The sequence below is a fragment of the Ictalurus punctatus genome, chromosome 1 (assembly GCF_001660625.3).
Source record: "Ictalurus punctatus breed USDA103 chromosome 1, Coco_2.0, whole genome shotgun sequence".
Taxonomy (NCBI): domain Eukaryota; kingdom Metazoa; phylum Chordata; class Actinopteri; order Siluriformes; family Ictaluridae; genus Ictalurus; species Ictalurus punctatus.
The window spans coordinates 2,206,763-2,224,948 of record NC_030416.2 but is presented as its reverse complement, the minus strand read 5'-3'; the positions used below and the strand labels follow the sequence as shown (position 1 = coordinate 2,224,948).

Sequence of the window (18,186 nt, the reverse complement as noted above, 5' to 3'; positions counted from 1 at the left end):
AGTGTGCACACCCTTTTATAATTGGGAATGTGGCAGTGTTCAGAATCTTTATATATATCTGTTTATCTGTCTGTCTACCTGTGTATTCATTTATGTATTTGTAGATAAAATCTTTGTCTGTCTACGTATATGTAGGTCTGTCTACTTGTCTTTATTTACAGTATCCATCTATATATCTATTAATTTATTCGTTCATTTATATATATATATATATATATATATATATTCTAAAATATGTCTGTCTGTCTATTCATTCATGTTTTTAAAAATGAAATCAATCCATCACTCTGTCCATCCATCTATCCATCCATCCATCTGCCTATCCATCCCTCTATCCATTCATCTATCCTTATATCCATCCATCCGTCTATCCATCCATCCATCCATCTATCCATCCCTCCATCCATCCATCCACCTATCAATCCATCCATCCATCCACCTATCAATCCATCCATCCATCCACCTATCCATCCATCCGTCCATCCATCTATCCATCCATCTATCCAGCAGCACTCACTCCTCTACACAGAGTGCACGAGCGCGCTTGCTTTCTTGCTTGTTGCTAGGAAACCGTTTTAACTCAATACACAGAAGGTAGATAGACATCAGCTGGAACCAAACGGCCATTTCACATAAACTAACCCGACAGCTTTCCGACCTCACTGTCACCCCACAATAAACTGAAATAACAGACTGATTACGCTTACAGTCATTAATCATCATCCCGTGTCTGAGCTAGGACTTAACCGGGTAAGTGAACCGACTAGCTTTCTAGTTAACTTTGGCTAATTTGTTAGCTGTTTTTGTTAATAAAGCTGTAACAAATGAGGTATAATTAACATTATAGTTAACGATCACTCTCAAGTATGACTCTAGACTGTACAACATGAATATAAATAAATAAATGAAAATAGGCGGATGCTGATATGTTCCTCAGGGTTCTCTGTGAATCAATTCCTCTGAAACGAGTGATTCAGAAAGAACCGATTGATTCATTCTTTGCACAGAAGTATGATTTTTGTCTCAAAACCTGAGAAAACCTTACAACAAATTCCTGTTTAGATACATTTACATGCATACATTATAAAACACGTATTTAAAGCTTTTGTTTGTTTTAAAGCCTCGCATTGAATTGGTTCATGCTTACGAATCGATTCCTCTGAAACGGGACATTTAAAAAGAATCTATTGAATCAAGTCATGTAAGCGTCAATTTAAGTTTAGTGAAATGTTATTGTAGAAAAAAATGTCCTAGGCAACAATTTCAAGATTTGGGAATTATTTGTAATTTAAAAAAAATAAAATAAAACAAGAAGACATTTTAAAAAAAAAAAATCTTTAGTCTGTGAAAAATGTTCTTTTTTACTGAAATATGTTAGTTCATCAAAACCACCTAACTTTTTTTTTTTGCTTGTATGTATAGAATTTAGTGATTACATTTGCTTGCTCGATCACTGTGTTTTAGGAGACATAGCGTATCTGAAATGCATAATAAATGCACTCAAATGACATTTGGAAAGTGTTTAAGATAAGATTTTTGAACCCGAACTCTGAGAGAACTGGACAATAAATTGGGTCTGATTTCAATAAAAAATTAAAAATTTCCCCTCAAATAGATCTTGTGCCATGCCTGACATTGAAGTGCTAAAACGTCCTTCAAGAGAAAGCGGAGACTGTTTGCAAGGTAAGATATTAGGTAAGTGATTTACAGTCATCACTATAAACACATTAAATGACGACGTGTTGTTCTTTAATAAAGTAATAAACCGCTTATACACAGGATGGTTTATTATCAGCGATAAAATGATCGACTTCAGTGTGAACGGTAAGTCAGCATCATCGCACCACCCTGTAGTTGATTATTTCCCTACAACAGCATACTGCCAGGTGTTTTCCTCCGTGTTTACATGGTCGTCAATGTCAACTGTGACTTTGACGATTAAAATGAAAATTGCGCCTTGTGTTGTCTGGGTTGTTCTTCAGATCGAGGGGAACTGCAGAGAGTGTACTCCGGCCAAACATGCGCGCTAACAAACACTCCAACACCATGCGTGGGTAAAGCAATGTGCCACATCCAGGAACTAACGGACAAACTGGACCACTGGGCCCGACAGGTAAAACCAACACCTGCTGTACAGGCTGGACGGAACGTCGGAACATTAGAGTAAAAAATTGAAACCAGCGGAAACTGCGGAACACAAATTTTCAGACATAATTAGTGCTTATACCACAGCGCTGTCGCGTCCAAAAGATACTGTTGAATACAGTGAACGGTTTGTTTATGGAAGGAGTCTCCAGTGTCAATGAGACTGGTGCGAGAACAGAACATTTTGTGTCTGCTACAGTATAACATAAGCAAGAACTAGCTTGTTTTGCGCAATGTTAAACGTAAATATAAACAGATGAAATCCTTTTGTTTGTTTGTTTGCAGCAATTACCACTCAGTCACGGGTTTAATTGTGTTTTCGTTCTTGGTTTTTTCACTATAGGCAGCTACTAAACAGCTTGATATTTCTGAAGGAAGAACTAAAAACGCCGACATCTCAAGGTACGTACCGTGCTCACGGCGGCATCGCCGTCGCGTCCCGTTAACGCAGGGCTAATCATTTATAACGTGTGACATTTCGTTCCAGGTTTGATTCGTCCCATTTGAAAACCCACCCCGAGCTGTGTATTGAAGGCGTGGGGCTTTGTTATGGTACGTAGCGAGCGCTGCTGTAATGTCGCGTGTCTGGTTCAATCACATTAAATGCTACAAAATTCGGTTTCATTTCACGAAAAAAACGGCTTCCACACTCACTCACCAGCAGCTTTATAGAATAGCACTTGATCCAGCGTACCGTTTATTTCATTTCTTTGTTTCTTGTGTCTATTCATTCATTTTGCGTCAAGGTCAAGATATTGCATCAAGGTCGTGGAATCCGCTATCTTATTGCGCTTTTATGATTCGCTGATTTGAGTCGTCGGATTAATATAATAACGCCGATGCTTTTGTTTATTCGGTACACCCTCCTGTAAACAAAAACGTGCCTACTGTTTGAAGGATAAGCCGACTGAGCACTCGTCTGCTACGCTTACGCGAACAGTACCGCAAATCACGTCCTGATTTTATCTGTTAAAAGTCAGGCTTCGCGATAAGCAACGCCTCCGATTGACATCCATCTCCTTTGTTATTCTCCGTGAGGGAAAAACAAAAAAAGGTTTCCATGCACATAAGGTCAAAATTGCACGTGAATAAAACCGAGACGTGCCTCTGTTTTAGAGAAACTCCACCCACGCTTGCGTAACGTCCGGATAGTGCTTAAGTCTGTAATTAGGTCTGAGGCACGTGCGTAACTCAACTCTGAATACTCCTCATTAGGAGCCTGCTGGAAGCAAACCGCATGAACTAACAGTCAGAATCCAAACAAATCCCAAATGTCTTGTCATTCCTTAGCCAGATTATTGAGTACTTCTTTTCTTTTCTTTTTTTAAACGTAGAAAACGAAACGTCGTACCCCTTCTGGAAGGGGACAGGTGGTGTTCTGCTGGAAGTGGTGTCACTTATCAAGCGCCTGGAGTCAGATCGGCAAGAGGCCAAGGAGTCGCTGCAAGAGGAACGATATAAAGCACAGCGCCTGAGAAGAAAACAGGACAGTCTCTCTCTATGGAAACAACAAGAATTTCCCGTAGCGGTGCAGCTAGGTCCGCTAGTTTCGTCTGAATAAACGTTTTTTTTTTTTTTTGCCTGCTAAACTGTTGTGTTTTGTCTAATAAACTGTTCACCGTTAATGGGTTTTTAAACTGCTCTCTAGAATACGACGCTTGCACCAGAGACATCGCCGAGCTGAGGTGGCATCTTCGCGTAAACGGCGATCGAACGCGGCAAGTCCGAAACACCCTGAAGCAGGCCGAGATGCAGAATCATCGACTGCTCGAGAAGATCGAGTTTGTAAAGACCCAGCGCCCGCTTCTCAAAGAGAAGATGCACTTGGAACACGGGAACACGAAGCGGATAGAATCGGCTCGGACGGAGGTGAGAACAACCGAGCTATCTATCTAAGTAGAACCTTTTGCGGCGTTAGTGGAAAATAAGATCTTGATTGGATGTCTTAAGGTTTCTGTCTGATCTGAGCAGGTTGAAACTAAAACTGGAGACTCCTCCCATAACTGCTGATTAAGATGTTCAAACGTCTATATGTATTTATTTTTTTTAGGCTAGCAAGGTTCTCGCAGAGTTGTCCCATGAGCTGAGAGATTCCCAGCAGGAGTTGGAGAATGATGAACTTCACATAAATAACGAAAGGGGCGCCATAAGACAGACACTCGAAGACGTCCACACTCAGCTTCAAGAGCGGATGTGAGTCAGTAATAAGGACAGTCGATGAATTATATAGCACACTACATAGAATATACAAAACCCAGTGGAGAGCACATACTCCATGTATATACTCTATAAACATCAGGAGGCCATTAGGGATTTTGGCCATTTCAGATTTAGTTCTTGCTAACAGTTGGAACGAGCACAGTACCGGTACTTGTGCGCATCCCTTCGATCCCTAATAATGAGAAACGGGACCGCTATGCAGGAACGCGCAAACAAGTACCCAAGTACGCCATTCAGGACATGTCAACGTGTGTCCTTGTTTATAATTGCGCTTTTCTAATGGTGACGGTCGGTTTGCGTTCCTTTCTGGGTGTCAATCATTTCTTTTTTTGTCTTTCTGAGACATAATACATTAAAACAAATAAGCTATTATGAATTCTCTATTATGAATTATTATTGAATTCTCGAATTGACCGCATTAGGCATAAACTAAGATCAATAATATCGTTTGACTTTAATCGACATCGTTCAACTTCTTCTTCACTTTCAGCACCCAACTCCAGCAGCTTCGGTCTTCCTGGGATGACTCGTGTGCCAGAATCCGCGAGACTGAGGAGAAGGTCGTGTTTAACGATAAACAGGTTGACGCCATGCTCCAGCAGATCCCCGTTCTAGAAACACAAGAGACCGAAATAAGCTATGCCGTGAGTGTGAATCAAAACGTCACTGAAATAAGAGTGTACACCTAAATGAAGAACTATCCTATATGTAAGGAATAAAACGCTCGGTGTTGTGCTGTTTGAGAAAAATAAACAACAGGGTGGCGCGCTAGTTAGTTACCGCCACGAAGTTGATTATTTTCCTATAACAGCATGTCGTGGAGCATTTCATCCCTTTATTCCACAGCAATTCACCAGCGGTCACAATATTTTTTTATTTATTCAAATACAACATGTGCTTTTTATCCATTTATAGTTACGTTTAATGATATCGCAGCTATGAACGGTCATTCTTTCACCAACCTTTCTTTTTTCCTCTCTCTCTCTCTCTCTCTCTCTCTCCTGAAGTTAATAACACACACACAAAAAAAAAACCCTCATCTTATCATGTTAGAAACCGCAAAGATCAAGGGCGAAATTTCGGTTTCGTCCGAAAATATACTTATTGTTACAAAGCGCTGACACCGGAGACTCCTTCTCTAATCCTTAAAATGTTAAATAAACATAAGACATAAAACATCGCTGCATCCAATATGCTTTTCCTAAATAACAAAGCAATGTTTTATTAGTCATCGATTAAGTCGCTGCGAAGGAGCTGTTACTATAGAAACAGTAACAGTATCAGAACAAGTACGTTAATATAGGAGATGCTGTTACAGAAAACTGATCCAACCCCCTTCTGACCGATCGCAATCGAGAATTCAACAGCGCTGTGGTTTAAAATCGTGCTAATGATAACTTTCTTGCTTCAGGTCCAGCAACTAAAAGCAGAGCTACAAAGTCATGAAAGAAAACTGGCGGAAAAACGAGACGACTTTACAAGCTTTTTGAAGCAGATCCAAGCAACTGTAAGTATCGTTTAATATTAATGATTAAAAAAAAAAAAAAGGCCAGTAATGCTATTTTAAAATAAATCCATTAAGAGTAATGTGTGTTAATAAAAATTAAATAAAAAAAGAAAGAAAAAAGGCATTTTCAGTCATCCTCTAGAGGGCAGGAAAGGCCCATGATTTATTTTGGACATTGGTCCATGGTCTTAAACACACCACCACCATTTTGTTTTAACACTAGTCTTATGTTTAGACCTTTTCATGCGAATTTTCTAACAATATACTGCATTAAAAGAGTTGAGCATGTGGTGCATAAACATTCTGAAATATCGAATAAGATGATCTTTTTAAGATCTCATTATTATTACATCATTCGTACAGTCATATATATATACGAAAACAAAAAAGAATCTACATCTACAATCTACAAATGTATTGTCAGACAAACAAACAAATAAAAATGTAAAAGCATCAGTAGTATAAACGCAATGTTTCCAGTGCGATAACCTGCATAAACAAGCAGCAGTACCACAGATACAGCCAAGTCTCATCTTCATCCTGCTGCGTGTTTGCTCATGCCTGCGTGCCATTTTTTAAAAATTACACTTTACGTATAGATACGTATACAGAACTGTCACGCTTGTCGTTTATCAGAGGCATGAAGGAGAAGCAAATGTCTGCGAGTCTGAGCAGGTCTTCAGCAGGAAGCGTCAGGAGCTCCTGCGCCTGCGTGATAAAAATAAAGAACACGAAATAGAAGCTGAGGACTACAATAAGAAGATCTGTCAAAGGTGTGCTGCTCTACATACTGTACATGAATGCTTTACTGTGCGGGTTTAGTAGTTTAGTACATTGTTGTTGTTTTTTTACAATAAATAAATTCAGTAAGCAAAATACATCAAACACTATACAATAAACACTATACATCAAACACTATATAATAAGCACTATACATCAAACACTACACAATAAACACTATATATCAAATACTATACATCAAACACTATACAATAAACACTATACATCAAACACTATACAATAAACACTATACATCAAACACTATACAATAAACACTATACATCAAACACTATACAATGCACTATATATCAAACACTATACAATAAACACTATACATCAAACACTACAATAAACTACATAATAAACACTATACAATAAACACTATACAATAAAGACTATATAATAAACACTATACATTAAAGACTATACAATAAACACTATACAATAAACACTATACAATAAACACTATACATCAAACACTATACAATAAACACTATACATCAAACACTATATAATAAGCACTATACATCAAACACTACACAATAAACACTATATATCAAATACTATACATCAAACACTATACAATAAACACTATACATCAAACACTACAATAAACTACACAATAAACACTATACAATAAACACTATACATTAAACACTATACAATAAACACTATACAATAAGCACTATACATCAAACACTATACAATAAACTCTACACAATAAACACTATACATCAAACACTATATAATAAGCACTATACATCAAACTCTGTAATGATGATGAGTTTTTATTGGTCACATATACAGTAGAGCACAGTGAAATTGTTTTCTTCGCATACCCCAGCCTGTCAGGAAGTTGGGGTCAGAGTGCAGGGTCAGCCATGATACTGCACCCCTGGAGCAGAGAGGGTTAAGGGCCTTGCTCAAGGGCCCAACAGTGGTAGCTTGGCAGTGCTGGGGCTTGAACCTCTGACTTTCCGTTCAGTAACCCAGAGCCTTAACCACTGCCCCCATAAACACTACAATAAACACAATACACCAAACTCTATACAATAAACACTATACAATAAACACAATACATCAAACTCTATACAATAAACACTACACAATAAACACTATACATCAAACACTATACAATAAACACTATACATCAAACACTATACAATAAACGCAATACATCAAACTATACAATAAACACAACACATCAAACACTACACAATAAACACTATACATCAAACACTATACAATAAACACTATATATCAAACTCTATACAATAAACACTATACATCAAACACAACACATCAAACACAACACATCAAACTCTATACAATAAACACTATACATCAAACACTATACAATAAACACTATACATCAAACACTATACAATAAACGCAATACATCAAACTATACAATAAACACAACACATCAAACTCTATACAGTAAACACTATACAATAAACACAACACATCAAACTATACAATAAACACTACACAATAAACACTACACATCAAACACTATACAATAAACACTATATATCAAACTATACAATAAACACTACACAATAAACACTACACATCAAACACTATACAATAAACACTATACATCAAACACAACACATCAAACTCTATACAATAAACACTACACATCAAACACTATACAATAAACACTATATATCAAACTCTATACAATAAACACTACACAATTAACTATACATCAAACACTATACAATAAACACTATACATCAAACTCTATACAATAAACACTACACAATAAACACTATACATAATCACTATACATCAAACACTATACAATAAACACATCAAACTCTATACAATAAGCACTATACATCAAACACTATACAATAAACACAATACATCAAGCTCTATACAATAAACACTACACAATAAACACTATACAATAAACACTATACATCAAACACTATACAATAAGCACTATACATCAAACAGTACAATAAACACTATACAATAGACACTATACACCAAACACTATACATCAAACACTATACAATAAACACTACAATAAACACTATACATCAAACGCTATAATAAACACTATACATCAAAGACTATACAATAAACTCTATACAATAAACACTATACATCAAACCCTATACAATAAACACTATACGTTATACACTATACAATAAACACTATACATCAAATACTGTAGGATAAATGCTATACATCAAACACTATACAATAAACTCTATATAACTATCACTTTCCAATAAACATAACATAGTACAATAAACACCATTCAGTAAACACATAACTATAAACAATATTCATTAAACACTGCACACCAAACACTATACAATAGACACTATGCACTAAACACAACTGCTATACATTAGGCATTCTACAGTAAACACTATACATTAAACACTCTACAACAAACACTACACAGCAAACACTATAGAACAAATACTATACCCCAATCACTATACAGCAAACATGCTACAACAAACGCTATACAAACACTCAACAACACTACAAAATAAACACCACAATAAGCACTCTGCATTAAACACTGTACAAAGCATTATACATCAAACACTTTACAACACTAACAACAGTAAACAATATACAATGAAGGATATACAGTAAACAATATACAGTAAATACTATAGAAGAAACACCACACAATAAACAATATACAATGAACACTATATAAATTACTGTCTATTAAGCACTATACAGCAGTTACTCTACAATATACTATAATTATACAGCTATGTAATACTCCCTCAATAACACTACACCTTAACAATAAGCAAATACAACAAACACTATAAAATAAACAGTGCACAATGAACACTTTACAATAAACAATGTGCAAATGACTGAATATTAAGCACTATACAACATTTACTCTACAATAAACACTACACTATAAACAATGTACAGCAAACACTATACAACTAAGACTACACAATAAACACTATACAACAAACACAGCACAGTAAACAATAAAAAATATACAATGAACACTATACCAATTACTGTCTATTAGGCACTATACAGCAGTTACTCTACGATAAATTATATACAAGATTATATGCAAACAATATAAAATAATCACTCAACAACAATCACAGTACAACAAATACTGTACAACAGCCACTGTACAAATGACAGTATATTAAGCACTACACAATAAACAATATGCAAAAAATATCTATGAAATACACACTATACAGTAAACACTATGCAGCAAACACTATACAACAGTCACGCTACAATAAATACTACACAGCAATCACTATTCTACGAACACTATAGAAATTACTGTATACTAAGCACTACACAACAGTTACTCTACAATAAACATTACATAATAAACAATATACAACAAACACTATACAGTAAACATTATACAACATGCAAGATGCAAAAAAACCCCAACATATCCAATAATCACTCTACAGCAAGCATTATACAGTAAACACTATACAACAACCATTATACAGTAAATGCAAATATGGTATGAAAAATATGAAGCCTATAAAGTTTACAGTTACAATAAAGTTACAATACCAAGCTGTAAAGGAGCTGTTGAGTTCTGATCATTATAGTGTTTGGCAAAATCTGCACGTATTTAATGAGTGTCCATTTCTCCTTGTTCTTGATTTTTATCATTTTAGCTAATGAAGTGATAATGTGAATATTTGCCTTGTGTGTGTGTGTGTGTGTGTGTGTGTGTGTGTGTGTGTGTGTTTTACTCATTGTAGCAAGCAGGCAGTGCAGCAACTGCAAAAGAACCAAAAGCAGATACTAGAGAAGATCAGTCAAAATGAGGAACAGAGGGATCAGGCCAAGGGTGAGCTGGCACTGCACACCGCCCACCACACTAACGCCAAGGCTCGGCTGCAGGAGCTGAAGCAGCAGACACTCGTGCAGGAGCAGAGAATGAGGGTAAGAAAAGTCTTCATAGTCCAACTATTGTCTGAAAATAGTCTACATGTACTTTTAATCCATATTAATACCCAGTCATGTGGGTAGCCATGCAACCAGCAAAACCAGTAACCAAGCCTCGTTATTACTTCATAAGTCATCTTTCATTAATTTTCATGACTGCATCTGACAAAGAATTTGTGTATCAGCGGAGGAGGTACTGTATATGATGCTATTGAGAATCAGCATTGCTTTATGCCATAATGCTACTTTTCAGGTTATGGAGCCAGCTTTATAATACATAAGACTGGTCATTCCTTTATGTTATAATTGATATAGTTTATAGGTTTTGGACACGCTTATATTCTTTCCAATTCTTTTGTTTTTGAGATCAGAAGATGAATGAGACGATAGATCAGAATTCCACTGTTCATTTCCTGATATTTACATTTACATATTTAACAACCAACATGAAGACCAGAGAGCTGTCTATGGGAGAAAAGCAAACCATTCTGAAGCTGAGAAAAGAGCGAACATCTATCATAGAGGCATTGTACTAGTGTTGGGCGTAGCCAATAAAACCATTTGGAATGTCCTGAAAAAGAAAGAAACCACTGGTGTACTACCAACCAGACGGAACGGGTCGGCCAAGGAAAACAACAGCAGCTGATGACGGAAATATTGTGAGAGCTGTGAAGAATAACCCACAAACAAGTCAGTGACATCACCAGCAACCTCCACAGGGCAGGGGTGAAGGTATCACAATCCACCGTTCAAAGAAGACTTTGAGAGCAGAACTATAGAGGCCACACCACAAGATGCAAACCAGTCATCAGCAGTAAGAATCAGAAAGCCAGATTGGAATTTGCAAAGAAATACAGAGACGAGCCAGAAAAGTTCTGGCACCAAAATTAACCTCTACCAAAATGATGGAAAAGTCAATTTGTGGGAAAAGAAAGGATCTGCTCGTGATCCAAAACATCCGAGCTCATCAGTCAAGCACGGTGGAGGCAGTGTCATGGCTTGGGCTCGCATGGCTGCTTCTGGAACAGGCTCGCTAATCTTTATTGATGATGGAATTCCTGATGGTAGCAGCAGAATGAATTCAAAAGTCTTCAGAAACGTTCTGTATGCCAGTTTACAGGGAAATGCGCAGAGACAACGATGCCAAGACAACAGAGGACTTTATCGGGGGGCGGGGGGGGGGGGCGGGGGGGGGGGGGAGTACAAGGTTTTAGACTGGCCAAGTCAATCACCAAACCTTAACCAAACTGAGCATGCATGTCACCTCCTGAAGAGGAGACTGAAGGGAGCATCCACCCCCCTACAATCCTGGAAAAGCATCACAAAACAAAAATGCAACAGTTTGGTGATGTCACTTTGTCACTGGATTGATTCAGTTACTGCAAGCAAGGGATGTGCCACCAAATATTAAGTGTTATTTACTTTAAGACTATCTGTTCCTATACTTTTGCTCACCTAAAAATCACCAAAGGTGCCATGTTCTAAGATGTGTTTAACACGTCTAGACTTAAATATCAGGAAATGGAAGCTGAAATTCTGATCTACAGTCTTTTAATCTCAAAACCCAAATGTCTTTCATGCATAGCACAAGCAAATGAAATGGCCTTGCTGTTCCAATGCTTTTGGAGGGACACTGTGTGTGTATATGTGTGTACATTATATATATATATATATATATATATATATATATATATATATATATATATATATATATATATGAAATGGACATTATGTAGAAATTGGTTAATATTAATGAGCTCCATCTAATACGTTATGCTTCGTATAGTAACAACTCATAGACCTTTATGGAAGGAGTCTCCGGTGTCAGTGCTTTGTAACAGCAGGTTTTCCACCGCTCCATGACGCATAGTGTTGAATAAGTTAAATAACTTCAAACTTATTGTCCTTGTCTTCTTTAATGGAAAAAAATATATATATTTCAAATGATTATAAAAGGACAATGGGGGAAAGAAAAAAAACATGAGCGATCAAGTCCTAGAGCTGTTTCTTGATAGTCAAGGCTAGCTTCTTTGTTTGGCAGAAAGAGACCGAAACATTGAAGATGCAGCTGATGAGTGAGATGACACTGTTAGCAGTCCTCAAGGTAAGCTCTCAGAACACATCAGCGTGACACGTGCACTCAAAAAAAAAAAAAAAAAACACCGTCACTGCTCAAATGTCTGTATTTTAAAATATCAAGTAAGGTTCAGTCACCAGGCTAACAATCTAATAAATGTAAACTTTACCCTTTTAATTAGTTTATTGAGGAACAGTTTTTCATCAATTTTCACCGAGGTCCACAAAACTCCTGCTTTTAAATGTAATTATATTATGTCTTTATTTATTGATTTTGACATTTTTTTTACTCTTTGTTCTTAACCTTTAGGGTAACATCACGTCAATCAATAAGGAATATAAAGTGATAGAAGCCGATTGTGAGCGAGAGAAAGATGAGGTAGCGAAAGAGCACGAAGAAGCCTCGATTGCAGTCGCCCAACTGGAGACAGAGCTGGTTAAACTACGAGAAACACACACAGCCAAATCTAAAGTAAGGATTTCACTCAAAGCCAACAGGACATTACGATATATGACGAAATACAGCAGGCTAGCATACGCCGTCTAGCTTCATGCAAAAAAAAAAGCGCAGTATTTTACATTTTAGTATACATTTTAATTGCACACGATTTCCAATTAAAGTAAACTTTTAGTTCCTGCTCATTTCGAATTTTCCTCTTAGAAAATCGAGGACTTGAAAAGGAAACTGAGTGACGTCCTGACTGCACACAAAACCCTGTCTGATGACCTTGAGCAGCAGAAGCGTGCCTGTCTCGACCGTCTGCATTCAGCTAAAGTATTTACAATCACGTCTGAATCACGTGTTCATATACATCTATATATATATATATATATATATATATATATATATATATATATATATATATATATATATATATATATATATTAAATACGTTTGGGAGATTTTGTGCATGTTTATGGGATATTATGTCTGCAGGAAGCCCGTACGGCAGTCCTGGTGAGACGTGAACAGGTTTCCAGAAGGCTCGATGAGCTCAGGCTAAAGTGTGAAGAATACAGAACGGAATCGGCGGTGATGGAGGACACGGTTACTGCCATTCCGCAAGTCCTGGAAGAACTACGGTAAGTCAAGATACGACGAGAGAAACGGTATAAAGACTCCTTAACGTGAGAGCTAAAGCATGTGAAAGACACGTTTGGAGAGGACACTCGTGCATGCTATAAAAACTTAGGACGTACAATATATAGAGGGATATTAATGAAATCTCCTGTAGCATTAAGTAGTCCCCAGTTAGTTTCGCTTTACTGATCATGTAATATAGGAAGACTGTTTTTATTAGATAATCTACATTGAGAACCAGGCATGATTTTAAGCAACTGTGTGGGGTTTTGTGTGTGTGTGTGTGTGTGTGTGTGTGTGTGTTTTGTTTTAGGAGTGAATCTGACATGGTGGAGTATAAGCACAACCTGATCAGCACCGTGATGTCCAGCCTGCAGAGCGACACGGTGGCCTGCAGAAACAGGACCGACCTTTCAAATGAGGCTCACTCGACCCTCCTTTCCCAACGGCAGGCTGTGATGCAAGACCTGAAGGTTTGGCGGGGGGTGGGGGGTGGGGGTTGGGGGGTGTCACTACTAGTATGCATAATGCCCTGAGCCACAGAGGTGCTATATATTGCAGTGAGAAGAAACAGAAAAAAATCTGATGTACGCCAAGCAACACTAACAAACCTGTAAAGCAAAAGTCTAATGTGAAGCTACTTAACAATTAGCAGCTAACCTAAGCTCTTCATTTATTTATTTATTTTCGCCAGCCAATGATATCACAGGGGTGAATACTTCTCAAATCAGAGCTTTCAGTTTCAGGTTGTAACACTACATAATGTGGAAAAAGTCCCACATTTGGGGTGTAAAAACGTATGCAATGCACCGTGAACCCACGATACGGCACGTCGTAACGATACCACCTATAATGCTCAGAGATGTAAGGTGTGTATCATCTGAGAAATGTACTCTACGTATAGTTTCGCTGTATGCTCAGATTTCACAAGGCCTTTATACAGCAGTAAAGTCTAACATTTTAAGCCCTGCCAATCGTTAGCGTTATATATAATATCGTATATTTCCTTTATTTTTATCTTTTCGTGTTTCTCTTCCGTCCCAGCCATCCAGTGTCACAATGCTAATACATGTTTGTTCTAGTAATGCGAAGCAGCCTCATATAATTTTCTGTAAGGAATAATATGTTATGTGTTGCATGAAAGCCATGAATTATCACTTCATTTTGCTTGGAAAAAGCCATTTATTGGGGGAGTTGAGATTCAGGATTATGGCCCCAGTCAGAGCCTCGCGCCTGATGAGAGTCTCACATGGCTTATCTAATGTGAAATCGCCATGTGGTATATAGTTTCATTAAACGGTGATCAAGAATGCATTAGTTCAAAACAAGAAAAGGCAATGGAGCTTAATCCGCCATGCGCGCATGGGTGCAGCAAACTCCAAACAAGTTGTTGGTGCGAGACAGGCGCAGAATTAAAAGTCTTCCCTCATAGAGCCGGGGTCCCATTAGCTGGCTGCAGGGCAGCAGAGCAGAGCGCCTTTTTCAGGCCTTGCGCAGAAAACAATAAAACAGCAGCAAACACACTCATTAAAGCGCCCGCGTTTACCAGTTAAAGAAAGGAAACGGCAAGGAGTACAGTCGCAGGGTCTTTCTGTGCGTTTTTTTTTTCTCTTCCTCTTCTGCGACGTGAACTGCTCGCTGGTTCGTCGCACTGGCTGCGGATCAAGACGCTCTACGCGATCACGTCAACTTTTATCTAACGCTGTCGGTATTCGAATTCTCGGTCAGTCCGCCGCTAGCCGGCTACGAGGCACGTTTATATTAACGTCTAAAATGTGTCCTCAAACGTAAAAAAAAAATACGTAACCGTTCGTGCGGTGCAGATTTCTGTACCGTTTAAGGAATCTCCAGGAGTCGGTGCGTCGGAACAATCCGAGGTTTTTCCACCACAGGAAAGTCTTCATTTATCGTTTACCTTAGTGACTCGGCGACAGAACGACGTAAATAATAACAGCACAGCAACTAACTTGTTTCGTGGACGTTCCACAGGATTAACTATAAACGGTTAGATAAAATAAAAAAACAGTAGGGTTTTTATCATGTAATAAATATTCAATTGTAATCGCTGTGGCGTAAGACGAATTAAAGACTTAACCATAACTCATAGCTTCATCACAACCAATCGTTGATTATTTTCCTATTTTAGACGATAGGCCTAAACCGTCGACGTCTCTTCTCTCTCTCTCTCTCTCTCTCATTAATTAAGTCTTAAAAATAACGATAAAGATGTCTCTTGAAATCACAAGAGTGTACGTCTCTATGTAAAATAACTTCCACGTTTTTGTTTGCGCCCCCCCCCCTCCCTCCCCCCATCCGCTTTTCTACCGTCATGTTCATTTGTACGAAACAAATTAATCTAAACAGACACCATATGGCAGTCATATAGAGCATCCATAAGGCAGGTATAAACAGCTAGTAGGGTGTTGAAGCCGAACATGTACTCTAGCATGACTCCCATTCCGAATCAATTTGTTTTCCTCGTAGTCCCCGGCGCCGATTGTTTGTTTGTTTATTTGATCAAGAGCGATTCTCGTCAAGCGGGAGGAAAAAGACGACGCAAAGTGCCGACACCATCAGTTTCTTACACTCAACAAAGCATAATTTGTTCCATTTACACTTTGCGGGCATGTGAGACAGGCTTTGTCAGTGCCGCATGCAGTAATTAAGCTTTAAATCAATAGGCTGCATTTGTCATGTTTATGGCCAGTCCCTCTGCTGGCTTCCACTCATCAGTTAGTGCTGCACTGTTTTACTGCCCAAATGCACTCCATTATTTGTACAGGTACGACAGAGACGTGCCCGCGGCTCAGCCTTGCCTTCAGCCATGAGAGCGGCATGGAGATGAGATGAGACAGGCAAATCAGCCATTTATTTATTGTAATTTGTTTACATGCTCCTCTAAGTGCCGTCTGATTATTAGTGTTTGTGCATGTCGTAGCAAAGAGGTTTCACCGCAGCACTGCCGTGTTGTGACACGCACATGCTCGTTAACGAGGAATTTGACTTCTTTTTCTCTCTCCCCCCCCCCAAACACGTAGGACAAACGCGCACGACGACGTCACCTGTCGTAGCTGTTTCTGAGCAGGCAAGCAAGCGCGTTAGAATAATGTCATTTCTCTCTTTAAGTTTCATTTCCCCACCGTACGTCGTCGTATACGTGAACGACGTCAGTGCGAGAGGTAAACCATAAATGTTGGCACCGTTCGAGTCCAGGTTCAGAGACGTGGATGTAATTGACTTCATATATACGTTTTCCCATTCGTTTCATTGTATTCACCGAATTATATGGTTTAAGTGTGAGTCTGGCTCATTAAAGGTCCACTAAACTGCGCTGTATACTGTCGAATATCCTAGCTTTTCTAGAAGTCCAGTTTTATCTGTAGACACGTGGGAAAAAATCGATGTAAAACAAGGTGCAGGTTCATTTCATACGACTGCATAGAGTCGTTCCATGACGTTTTCTTGACGTCAGAAAAATCTGTAAACGTAACTCTTTACCTCTGACTGTTACGAAGCACCGACACTGACACTGGAGACTCCTTCCTTAAATCTTAAATGTCACATTAAAGCGTCCCCTTATCAACGATTGGATCTTTTCTTTTTTTTTTTTTCCTTTCGGTGAACGAATAACAATATGTTGTTTAGGATTCGTCTTCGATTATGTGCCGCGTCCACCATACACAAGTCGTTACTATAGAAACGGTGTAAAACTGTCATTTACGGCCGCAGAACACCAAATGATCGATCCGACTCCAGACCTCCAGCCTTTCGGTTCGGATCACGGTCGTTCTGTTTTGTTTTGTTTTGTTTTGTTTGTTCATTTTTTTTTTTTAACGTCACTGACGCTTCTCTTCCTGACTGCGCAGGCTAATTTGAGGAAAGCTCTAAAAGAGAACGCCGAGCTGGCGCAGGAATACGGGGAGCTGCAGAAAGCCGTGATGGTTGCCAGGCGAGAAGCCGTGCTCGCGTCGAGTGAGAAAAACAGAGCCGAGGCCTCGTTTCACGATCACACCCAGGTAAAAAAAAGAAATAGTCCAGCGCACTCGCTCTGACACGTGTACGCCAACAGAGGGCTGTTATAGCGACGCATGCTTTTGCGTGGGCTGTTTTCAGTTATATATATACACGCAGAGTGCATCACAGCATCACATAACAGCGGTTGTTTTTCGATTGTACAACCAGCAACATGGCCACCGCAGTAAACCTTAACGACGTGCAATATGTCCATTAGCGAAGAAAAAAAAGAGATGTTCTGATTATACATACATCTATACGTACAGATTTTATATATATATATATATATATGAAGTGTTTTGCATGTGATTTGTCAGACGGTCTTGATTAATTCTGCAGGATTTTGCGTTCTAGGAAATAATCGTTGATTGATGTAACAAAACTAAGTGTTTCTAAGTGGGGTTTTTTCCCCCCCTCCTAAATA

At 38.4% G+C, this 18,186-nt stretch overlaps 1 protein-coding gene across 11 annotated transcripts in view; it reads left to right on the top strand.

The window, feature by feature from the left end:
* Positions 1-18,186, top strand: part of LOC108263891 (coiled-coil domain-containing protein 178) — a 39,052-nt gene that overhangs the window by 5,369 nt on the left and 15,497 nt on the right. For 3 of the 11 annotated variants that reach the window (XR_008393057.1, XM_053673645.1, XM_017465092.3), the window contains exons 2-19: positions 1,616-1,683; positions 1,780-1,824; positions 1,983-2,113; positions 2,489-2,547; positions 2,633-2,697; positions 3,480-3,683; positions 3,794-4,014; positions 4,196-4,338; positions 4,856-5,009; positions 5,777-5,872; positions 6,509-6,645; positions 10,405-10,588; positions 12,633-12,695; positions 12,978-13,139; positions 13,329-13,442; positions 13,605-13,750; positions 14,062-14,221; positions 17,615-17,764. Coding sequence is in view for 10 of the 11 variants with exons in the window: in XM_017465092.3 (XP_017320581.1) it covers positions 1,616-1,683; positions 1,780-1,824; positions 1,983-2,113; positions 2,489-2,547; positions 2,633-2,697; positions 3,480-3,683; positions 3,794-4,014; positions 4,196-4,338; positions 4,856-5,009; positions 5,777-5,872; positions 6,509-6,645; positions 10,405-10,588; positions 12,633-12,695; positions 12,978-13,139; positions 13,329-13,442; positions 13,605-13,750; positions 14,062-14,221; positions 17,615-17,764 (2,302 nt within the window). In the remaining variant the exon portion in view is untranslated. Of the gene's footprint in view, positions 1-342; positions 751-1,615; positions 1,696-1,779; positions 1,825-1,982; positions 2,114-2,488; positions 2,548-2,632; positions 2,698-3,479; positions 3,684-3,793; positions 4,015-4,195; positions 4,339-4,855; positions 5,010-5,776; positions 5,873-6,508; positions 6,646-10,404; positions 10,589-12,632; positions 12,696-12,977; positions 13,140-13,328; positions 13,443-13,604; positions 13,751-14,061; positions 14,222-16,530; positions 16,634-17,614; positions 17,765-18,186 lie in introns of those variants that run through there. The other 8 variants (XM_053673688.1, XM_017465099.3, XM_047159890.2 and 5 more) reach the window with 6 other exon arrangements.